General features: G+C 39.3%; 1 protein-coding gene across 1 annotated transcript; it reads left to right on the top strand.

The window, feature by feature from the left end:
• The first annotated feature begins 2,932 nt into the window (after nt 1-2,932).
• Scg2 (secretogranin II) lies at nt 2,933-8,089 on the top strand. Its single transcript, XM_041650791.1, has 2 exons — nt 2,933-3,085; nt 5,805-8,089. The coding sequence occupies exon 2, from the start codon at nt 5,819-5,821 to the stop codon at nt 7,679-7,681; it is 1,863 nt and encodes a 620-aa protein (XP_041506725.1). The 5' UTR covers nt 2,933-3,085; nt 5,805-5,818; the 3' UTR covers nt 7,682-8,089.
• The last annotated feature ends 3,569 nt before the right edge of the window (nt 8,090-11,658 follow it).

Raw genomic sequence — 11,658 nt, 5'->3', positions numbered from 1 at the left:
AGAAATTCTGCTGAGAGAAATAAATTAGTCTATTCTAATTACTTAAATTGTGAATGATTAACCTGAACTTAGTGGCACCATGGTGAGACTGCAAGCTAATTTAGTAAAAATCATTATCTTACATAGTGCATAATTACGTTGAAAATGTTCATGATACAGAGATTCATTTCTTGAAAGCCATGATAGTTGGAAACTCAGACTGAACAGAAAATTAAATTTTTGTAAGGAATGTTTGGAATGTTCTTCTCTCAGGCTCAGTGATATAAGATATGTCTGGGTTATTTTTAGTGCTTTGCACATGCTCAAATATTTCATGTCCACCAAAAGGTTGCTTTCCACATATTATTCCATTTTAGCTCCTTCTCTAAAGAGATTTCTCATGGGGAATAGCTCCATTTAGAAACCAATAAGTACTGACAAAAATTTCATGACTTAGAGAAGGTTAAACGTAACACACTGAAGAGACTCTTAATAAGAAACCAGGCTGGTGAACAGCATTTTTCAAAATTTGTAAGTTTCCTGTTTTTTAGGAGATAGTATATATTACCACATCAAAGGGTTAATCCAATGTCAACTATTGCTTTGACTGTGCGTGTTCTGGATAGCAGCCCACAGTATGTCACCTCAGCAGTGACCAGTAACCTACACCTAACATCTCACTTCTTGAGTACTTGGACAAAGTTTTGCATGCACTGCAGATTGCTTTTCTGTCCACACACATGTATTTTCTTGTGAGTGTATATTTATTCATGTGTGTAGCGGTCAGAGGTTCACACTGAGTTTCTTCCTCAATTGTGCTACCCCCCCCCCCACTGAATCTGGAGCTTGATGACTTAGCATGCTGGCTGGCCAACAAGTACCAGGACTCTATTTGTTTCTGTGTTTCCAGTTCTGGGGATAGAAGTTATATGCCTTGCCCCTGGCTCATAAATGGAAGCATGGGTTGGACTCAGTTCCTCATCCTTGAGTAGCAAGCATTTTATCGAGCCTCTCCACTGAACCTGTCTTTTTGATTATTAAAGACAGTTAGAGTTAAGAGCCTCTCTCCAAAAGATTATGGTTTTTGCCTTTAGCCAACAAGTTCATAAGTGTATGAGTGAATTAATTTGGACAAGAGTGACTTTCTGGATGAATTTTTAGACCTATGCTGAATCAACTCATCCCTTCAGAATAATTAACCATGTAAAATTCTCTAAGGCTGTATTGATACGGTGAGTTCAACTAATCATAGAGAACTGCTTGACAAAAAAAAAATTAGGTGAAGCTTAGACTGACTATTCAGGTCTTTGTTAAGACTGCTAGAATATCATAGGTATATAAAGCTAAGATACAAGTGAATGATTTGTTGTCTCTAAAATGTTGCCTTGAAAGCAAGCCCTGTGTACTCAAATCTCTTCAGCCTGGCACTTGACCGTGTTCTGGAAACTCACCGTGAAGCATAACTGCATCAGCATGTGGGCTGCGTAACTCTAGAATGTACTGGTGAGTTCTGTGTGAATCTGTATGTGATGGTCTCTCATCATAGAGGAAAACTGAACATCTTTCCTGGAACAAATAAGAATCAGTGAGTACCACCTTCTGTGAGACTGTTTTGATTTCATAAGGTTTTAACTATGTCACTATTTATTTTAAATTCACAAGACTTGGACAGTTCAAAAGTGCTTTGATTTATCTAGTATAGGAAGAAGTCTCACAAACCTGAAACTGAGAGATCAGTTTAGGCCTATTTATGTGGAGGCCGTTTTTCATCCTACTCTACTAGATAGAGTCAGCTGGTAAACCACAAACCCTTCAGGCTCACCTTCTTGGTACCTTCAAACAATTTACTTTCATTTCCCCCCATTGACTAAAGTCTTCTTAAAGCCAGACAATATTCATTTTTTTTCTGTCCCCAGTAGTTCACAATATGTATGATACCTCATAAGCGGAAGTTAGTTGGTGGGTCGATAAAATTAGACTGTGATTGTTCAGCCTGCAGAGACTTTTAAAGGATCTCACAAAAGATTCTTTCATGTTCTCAAAATATATTTCAACACACAGAAGGTTGGAGGTCTCATATCTTTAATAAAATAAAGTTAAAAATTTAGACCTGTATAAATTATTAAAGCACATAATCAGGTTTTATGGCAAAGCACAACCATGGCTATGAATTATAAATCCAAGAGACTGTGTGTTAACTCCCAGATTACTCCTTGGATTGGTCTCATTCATTGAAGGTATTCAACTCATCTTATTCAACCAAAAAACAAATATGTTTGTGGTACTATTTCCTATTTACGACAACAGGCTTCCATATTTTCTTCAGCACACAATTCCTTCGCGATTCCTTGCAGCACCAGATATTGTTAAAGATTTGAATGGACTCATACCGAAGCTTCAGCTGCTGGACTTGAACGGCTGTGAAGGCACCTTTCAACCACTGTGTTGAAGACATTTGCGTTGCTTCTCATACAAAAAGTAAGCGTCTCACTTATTTTTGTTCAAAAAAACAGGAGTTTTAAAAAACTGCTGCCTGGAGACATGAAATATGACGTGAAATATGGTCTTTCATATCCACAATGTTCTGTTCATTGTGTCTGCACTAGGAAATGAGAATGCATTTCTTTTTGGGCGAGAATAAAAAGATAGTCATTATCTGAAAAACTCTATGACAGTGGCATGGCAACAATCACAAAAAACCTTTCTAAACAAGGCGTGAAAACACAGACGAATGGCTTTGCAATTAGTCATGTCTAGCTGACAGATTTCTTCTATCTTAAGGGAATTTGTGCAGAACATTTTATTTCGAGTCTTGGAGATTCTGATAAAAAAAAGAAAAGTGTAGTTTTTACTGCATAAGGCAGGTGGCGTAAGCATGCAACTCTTTTAAAAAAATTTATCTAAAGTGATTATTTTCTCTCGGATTCTTTGAAAAAGCTTGCCTGCGCTGGGGTTTGAGGCTGAGCCGGTGACGTCAGCGTGGAATGCGGAGTCAGGCGCCCAGGCTCGCTATAAGCAGAGGAGCTGTCCGGTGCTGAAACTGCCCGAGACCTCACCCAGCGGTAGAGGAGCTCCCTTGGAGCCATCGACACCTTCCAAGACCAAGGTAAGACTGCTTTCTCCTCAATTTACTGGAGAGTTCTCAATTGCGTGTCCTCCTTTGGTTTCCCAGATGGGAGGAAAAAGACAGTTTGGCAAGCTTATATTGATAGAACGACTGAAGGGCAACCTGCTGCTTTTCAGGCAAGGATACTCTATATGCATGCATAAATGAGAGAGTGTGGTTTATAGGATTGATGGAGTATATTCATTAATTATAATGTTATTGGGAAAAAATGTAGGCAAGGAAAGTGGAAAAGTTAAGGATTTTAGTGTCAACACGCCGATTAATGTAAAATTAACCAAGCCTGATGTTCTGATTCTTTTCCTCGTGTGTTGTTTTTCTCCCAGGAGTCAGATACAGAACTGTTAATATAACTTATATGCTTAATATTCTTCACAGTTAGTTTATAAGGATTCAAATGCCGTTAGCCACATGAGTCACAGAGGTAAACAATTTGGATTTGTATTTTTTCTTTGATATTCATCTTATGGGAACCCTTAATTAACTATTATTTTATGAAGTGGGGCGTTCTAGAAGGTCTTAGGTTATTATGCACTAATTTTAGTCCTGAGAAAGTAGCTTAGAATGATTTTGAACATTGATTTCCTCCCTTCCCAAAGGTGAACTGTTATCTCAGGGAAAGGTTGTATGTGTCTAAGAATGAGAAACAGTAACTTTGAGTCCAAGGAAGAAAACACAGAGAGCTGTATAGATTCTGATTGCAATTACTGTGCTTTGGCTGGAAAAGCTGATGTGTTACTTTGCGGAAGTGGCTGGTTGGAACACATTTATTTTTGTTTATCCTAGCTAGTTGAGTTGTTTGGATTAGCCATATTCACGTGTATTGGTGTTTCAGTGTCAATGTTCCCAGCTCGTTTCACTGGAAAGACATTTTTATTGAAAGAGGATTCAATCACATCTGTCCAGGGAGATGCAATGCTCCTATCATTTGGATTTCAGAAAATTAAAACTTAAATCAAACACTGTATGAGACATTAAATCTATTAGAACCATCTTTTCAGTGCTTTAAGAGATGCTCCTGGGGACAGGAAGTCATTTGAGTTTTAAAGGCAATAATTGTGTCATCCAAAGTAAACCCGAGTTCGGTAAAAAGCAAATGTACTCAATATGGTTTTCAAGATTACATTTAAAATGACAGCAGTGAAAATTCTCAAAGCTAAATCAATTCTGAAATAATATAAAGAATATGGATATAGTATCTTTATTTAAAGTACATTATTTTACTCAGAATTTTATGAATAAAATTACTTGAAGTAAGCATTTATTTATTTTGAAAACATTCTCTGTATGCTTAACTAACCTACTTAGTGGTAATTTTAATCAGTTTAAGTATGTATGCTGAGGACGTTTTTATACTTGCAACCATTAGACAGCTCTAAAAGATTTATAACATTCATTATCAGTAAGATCTGCTAAGCAATATTTTGATGTCTAATCTAACAGAAAATTGGGTTCATACAGCTTTGATTATATATCACAAAAACATGACATATTGAAGTCATGAATAAGCTTGCAAACCTATATACATGCATTTGTTTACAAGAGATTTATAGGGATTGAAATAGCTTCTTTTAGTATCAGCGTTGCCAAACAGGAAATGTACAAGGAATTCCTCTTACTAATCCATCTGTAAGACTTTTAAAGTATTGGTGAAGAAAAATGAATGAAGATTTTTTTTAAGTAGGAAGAATTCAACACATTGTCTGTGTTTATCTAAATTGGGAATTACATAGTGGTTATTTTAAGATTTTTCTAACAGCGTGAGTCACTTAAGATTTCGCAGGTCCCCACAAAAATAGATACAGACATAAGACAAACTGAATCTGAACACTCACAAGCCTAGAAATAGACTAGTTAAGTAAACTTATGTTCTCTCTGTAGCATCTGTTTATTTACTACACACTAGAGGGAAGATGTAAAATATAACCATGATTGCATTTTGCAAGTCAGCCATAATACAATTATTAGAAGATTGGAGCATAGAAAAATTTAAAACAGTGTAGCTTATTAGTTTAGCAGGCTTCCACCAAAAGCTTCATTGTTTTTGCATACTAGCTAAGACCAGGCAGAACCCAGGTTCTAGGGGTTTTTAACTAACTACTGGAGCTGTTGTTTGGTGAGTTAACCAGGACGCATGTACAAGGTGCTCAGTGCTATTGACACTAATATACTGTATTACATCATCATATATAGTCGCAGCATTTCTAAAACAAAATTGGATGACTAATTCAGAGAATAAATCAAATGGCTTTTTTTTAACACAACCTTGTGGGCATAATTGTATATGTATATGTGCATGTATCATAAGAAATTATTTTGTGGTTGCTTTTAATGGAATGCTGTTTGAAGTAATTACATTTTTAAAAGTCTTGTTTTATTGAAAAAAATGATAAAAAAGTCAAACTACTAGTTTGTAAATGAATCACACAATATTTGAGAACCCCCACGTCAGTATTTTTGCCTTTTAAACCAAGAGAATACCAGACAATCCTGATGTAAACACTAATTATTTTTCTATAGATTCTGATGGTTAGTTTGTAAAGATCATATAGGAAGTATTCATGAATTTTAAATAGTTCTCCTAGGTATACTATAAAATTATTTTTTTTTATTCACCCTTGTGCCTGGTGCTTTTCTTTCCTTCCCATCAGGTCTTCTATCTTGCATTATTTGTGCTAACTCATGGTTTTTATGCTTTAAGGAAATCTTCACGACATGGCAGAAGCTAAGGTCCACCAATTTGGAGCGGTTCTGCTTCTTGTCCACTTAATTCTCCTCGTCTCTGGAGCCGAAGCAGCTTCCTTCCAGCGAAACCAGTTGCTTCAGAAAGATCCAGATCTCAGATTGGAGAATGTCCAAAAGTTTCCTAGTCCTGAAATGATCAGGGCTTTGGAGTACATAGAAAAGCTCAGGCAACAAGCTCACAGGGAAGAAAGCAGCCCAGACTACAATCCCTATCAAGGCATCTCTGTTCCCCTTCAGCTCAAAGAAAACAGTGAAGAAAGTCACTTGGCCGAGAGCTCAAGGGATGCACTTAGTGAAGATGAATGGATGAGGATAATACTCGAGGCCTTGAGGCAGGCTGAAAATGAGCCTCAGTCTGCCCGCAAAGAAAATAAGCCCTTTGCCTTGAGTCCGGAGAAGAGCTTCCCAGTGGACACGGTTGATGACTATGAGACTCAACAGTGGCCAGAGAAGAAACTCAAGCACATGCGGTTCCCTCTGATGTATGAAGAGAATTCCAGAGAAAACCCCTTCAAGCGCACAAATGAAATAGTAGAAGAACAATACACACCCCAAAGTCTGGCTACCCTGGAGTCTGTGTTCCAAGAGCTGGGGAAACTGACGGGGCCGAACAACCAGAAGCGTGAGAGGGTTGATGAAGAACAAAAGCTCTACACAAATGATGAAGATGACGTGTACAAGACCAACAACATTGCCTATGAAGACGTGGTGGGGGGAGAAGACTGGAGCCCCATCGAGGAGAAAATAGAGACTCAAACCCAGGAAGAGGTGAGAGACAGCAAAGAGAACGCAGAGAAAAATGAGCAAATCAATGAAGAAATAAAACGTTCAGGGCAGCTGGGGCTCCAGGATGAAGATAACCAGAAAGAGAGCAAAGACCAACTCTCAGAGGATGCCTCCAAAGTCATCACCTACTTGAGAAGGTTAGTGAATGCTGTGGGCAGTGGGAGGTCACAGAATGAGCAAAATGGGGACAGGGCAGCCAGGCTTCTTGAGAAACCACTTGATTCTCAGGCTATTTATCAGCTGATTGAAATCTCCAGGAATTTGCAGATACCCCCTGAAGACTTAATTGAGATGCTCAAAGTTGGAGAGAAGCCTAATGGGTTGGTGGAGCTGGAGCAGGATCTGGAGCTTCCTGTTGACCTGGATGACATCCCAGAGGCTGACATAGACCGCCCTGACATGTTTCAGAGTAAGCTACTTTCCAAGGGTGGGTATCCCAAGGGACCTGGTCGTGGAATGACAGAGGCCTTGCCTGAGGGACTCAGTGTTGAGGACATTTTAAACCTCTTAGGGATGGAGAATGCAGCAAATCAGAAGCCCTCATATTTCCCCAATCAATACAGCCAAGACAAGGCTCTGCTGAGGCTCCCCTATGGTCCTGGGAAATCTAGTGCCAGCCAGATTCCCAAAGCAGCCTGGATGCCAGATGTTGAAAGCAAACAAGCACCCTATGAAAGCCTGATGAACGACAAGGACCAAGAACTTGGAGAGTATTTGGCCAGGATGCTAGTTAAGTACCCCGAGCTCATTAATTCCAACCAGCTGAAAAGAGTGCCCAGTCCAGGCTCCTCGGAAGATGACCTCCAGGAAGAAGAGCAACTTGAACAGGCCACCAAGGAACACCTGGGTCAAGGAAGCTCCCAGGAAATTGAGAAATTGGCGACAGTGAGCAAAAGGCTCCCTGTGGGATCCCTGAAGAATGATGACCCCCTAAACAGACAGTACTTGGATGAAGACATGCTCATGAAAGTGCTGGAGTACCTCGCCCAAGAGAAGGCAGAGCAAGGGAGGGAGCATCTTGCAAAGCGGGCCATGGAAAACATGTAAACAGCTTCGACTATTGCCCAGTTTTCCTTCTTTCCCCCGAGTGAGCCCCCTACATTTCTCTTCAGTGTGTTGACCTCTATCTTGTTAACACTGTAACATCTTGAAGTGATGTACAGGCAGATGACTCCAGGTCATTTTGGGGGATCTGCTTCACTTACTCTAAGCTGTTTTCTTGTGTATGGATAAGTGTAAATGTTATGATTCTCAGATTAAAAATCTATGTCCTTTATTCAAGAAAGTTATTTATGATAGCATTGAACAGTGTATCTAATGGTCATGATGATACTTGCATATGATAGAGAGTGTCCTATAATTACCTTGGAAGTTTTTAACATTATTGAATTATTTTGTTACTGTCTGTAGTGTTTTGTGGAGTTCTGGAGAAAAATCAATAAAGCATTATAAATATATAGTTTTACTTATAAGTCCTTTTATATTGTGTGTTTTATTGTTGATTAATAAATGTTATTTCTGGATACCTTTGGGCTTTTCATTCTGAAGAAACCAGAGAGAAGTGCTAGACCAAACAACATGAAGCCAAAGGAGAAAACTATTGCTGTTACAGGCATTCCAGGTAAGAAATTATGAACATCATATGTGATCATACTTCCTTCCTGCAGGATGCTGTGAACATTCCCCAACAGCCTTATGCTTCTTCATGTTTTGACCCTGTCCGTCATTAACAAAATAAGCCCTTGTGTATAATCCTTACACTTTATCTTAATTTGCATAAATAGAAGACATAAACTTTTCATACCCATGAACAACATGAAAATGAAAGAAAAGAGGTAAGAGAGGAAAAGAGAGAGGAAGGGAGTAAGGGAGGAGGACAGGGGACAGGGTGGGAGAAAAGGAAAGAGCAAAGACAGGAAAGGAGGGGCATGGAAAAAGTGAGAGAGAAGAGGGGAAGGGAGGAAGATAGAGTAGGAGGGGAAAGAAGAAAAAAGGGGGAGATGGCGGGAAGGAGGAAAGATTAATTGCTATGTGCATGACAGTGAGAAACAACCACAGGTTTGGAGGCACGCTGCACATCTTCATGTCACATTGATTCCCCAAAGATAAAGCTGATTGCAGAAGAAATAAACCATCTCAGAGATGGCCAGACCATGTGCTCTGTGTCTCCTGCGTTGGTGGATCTGGTCATGGCACACAACTGTTACAATGAAAACCACCACAGTATGTGACATCAGCATGCTGCTGTGTCCACGCAGGATCAGCATTAACAGCCAAAACAACAGCTGCAAGAAAATGCGGGGGGGGGGGGGGGCGGGGCGGGAGGCAATAACATATTAGTAGTTATAAACAATTAGGGAATAATGGTTGTCTGTCCAGTTTGTGCTGTGTGTCAGGCACTGTAGGAATACTTCACAAACTGGAGCTCACTTCATTTATGCCACCTCACTGTCAAAGATGGATTTTAATCTCCTTTTAGTTGTATCTGGGAAAACAAAATCAGAGAAATTTACAAAAATCAACCAGCATTATGAGTTGTGAAAATTTGTAATTTCTGCCATTTCCTTATTCTACCTGTCTAGAAATACCTACCGGCTGAACGGTGGAGCAAGGAACAGTGATAGGCTCGTGAAATTTTAATTTCTTGGGTCACTTCCAACAGAAGTGCATGTGTGTGCATGCGTGTGTCTGCGTGTGCGTGTGTATGTGTGTGTGTGTGAGTATGTGTGGTGTAAATGTATGTATGTGTGATGTGTGTGTACATGTATATGTGTGTTTGTGTCACAGGAGTTCCCTGAGCTGTCAAAAGGTAGTAGAGAAGCCTGGAGAAAACACCAAATACAGTTTTTCTGCTATTTTTCCAGATTCTTGGTCCAATCATCTCTCAGTTTCATGAACTTCTGGAATCTGTAGGTAGAAGGAAATGTAGAGGTGATTTTCAGCACAGAGCATCTCACCCATGGTCTTTATTCTGAAATATGTTCAAGATAAGAACTTTCTCGTTAGAAGGCAGCCTCATAAATGGTGGAATGGGACTTTAACCCATCATTAACCATAATCCTCATGCGCATACCCTTCTATGGTTCTGGGGATTTATGATGTTCGGAGTCACATGCAAGAAAATATCCAGGAACAAACTGAGACTACTTCAAGTGAAGGGATCCAGGACATTTGTGTGGCTTAAAACTACAGGCGATTGTCTATGCCACAGACACTGGCCATGCAGGATACACTCTCCAATTATATATATATATATATATATATATATATATATATATATATATATATATATATTGTGCATTAGTTTACTAATTAGACCCCCAGCTAATTATATGACTCTTTTTCATACAAGTCCTGAGCAAAAACATGAGTGTAATACCCTCACCTGACCTAGTAGATTTTTGCCTTTCTCATAATGTTTAAACAGTCTACCAAGATGCTGGACAGTGAGAACAGGCTGACAGGCATAGCTGGTCAGGATCCAGGATGGAGTGGCACACAGGTGGGTGGGGTGTGATGCCATACTTCTGCTACACCATGATGCATTTCTCTTAAAGCCTCAGTTAGTCTTGATGTTTCATGAATCTCTGATGGGGACATTGCAGACATTAGGATTGACATCTGGGGCGATACTTTAATTTGGAATATATATTCTCCTCCTGATCTCCCCCAGACATCAGTCAGCAAACATCTTTGCCTTTTTTTTGCAGCACCCACCATATCCTCAGCAATTGACTCATCAGACTTACTTATTTCTGGTTCATTTTTTTCATAAGTACTTCAGTGTGTTGCTTTTTAGCATAGGAAATGAGGCTCCAAGTACCCTTCAAGGATGCAGATGATAAATTAATTGGAATTAAGGCAATACTGTCTCTCTCTCAGCCAGAAGCCCCCTTCCTCAGAAATTAAGCTTTCTAAGAATATGCCCTCCAAAGGTTAACACTGGGAGGACAAATTGCCCCACCCTTTGGAGGAGTCTATGTCTCTACCAGTTAAAATCAGATGGGGGTCTAGCATCTATCTGCTCTCAGTCTCTCCACAATTTAAATCTTCCCTCCTTTCAATGATCATGGCCTATTCACTTAGCTGCCATGGTAATTTGAGTGAGCAATGTTATCTATGGGCTCAGGTATTCCAACACTTGGTTTCCAGTGGGTGATGCTCTTTGGGGAGGCTTAGTCACATGGCATATAACCTTGATGCCTGAAGTGTATCTCTGGAAGTAGGGCTTTGAGATTATATAGCCTTGCCTTATTTTTAGTCCACTCTTTTTTGTAGTAGTAAGGCCACTAGTTTGTTTTCCATCCTCAGCTCAGACCTGAAATAATCACACAGAAACTATATTATTTCAAACACTGCTTGGCCCATTAGCTCTAGCTTCTTATTGGCTAACACATCTTAATTTAACTCATATCAAGTAATCTGTGTATCACCACATGGCTGTGGTTTACCGGGTAAAGTTATGGCATTTGACTCTGGCGGGGATACGTGGCTTCTCTCTGACTCTGCCCTTCTTTTTCCCAGCATTTGGTTTAGTTTTCCCCACCTAGCTAAGTTATGCTTTATCAACAGGCCAAGGCAGTTTTCTGTATTAATTAACCAAACATATTCACAGCATGCAAAGGGAATCTCACATCACCTCCCTTTTTCTTAAACAAAAAGGAAGGTTTTAACTTTAACAAAGTAAAATTACATATAGCAAAACAGGTATCAAGCAAGAATTACAGTTACAATATTTATATGTACTTTATCTTTTATCATAACTAAGGAAAACTATAATAAAACTATCTATTCTTCAACTCCATCAAAGGCTCAGAAGAATATAATATTACCTAATTAAACAACAAGTTCATTGTAAGCAACTTCTAAAACTCTAGAATTGACAGGCATCTCACTGCCTGGACAGTCACTCAAAGTTCTTTTGCAACATTGGGGTACCCATATTCATCCTACAGACCCATAGTATCTGGCCGACTTTCCCATGAAGCAGAAAATTTCAAAGACAGCTCCACCTATTTTGGCAG

This window comes from Microtus oregoni, unplaced genomic scaffold (assembly GCF_018167655.1).
Source record: "Microtus oregoni isolate MIOR12 unplaced genomic scaffold, Mior012 000004F_ref0000308, whole genome shotgun sequence".
NCBI classification, from domain to species: Eukaryota; Metazoa; Chordata; class Mammalia; order Rodentia; family Cricetidae; genus Microtus; species Microtus oregoni.
The sequence above is the reverse complement of the archived record's forward strand: the minus strand, read 5'-3'. Positions and strand labels throughout refer to the sequence as shown.

What these genes read in the sequence shown, in the direction of transcription:
- Scg2 (XM_041650791.1), top strand. Translation starts at nt 5,819, where the DNA reads ATGGCAGAAGCTAAGGTCCACCAATTTGGAGCGGTTCTGCTTCTTGTC.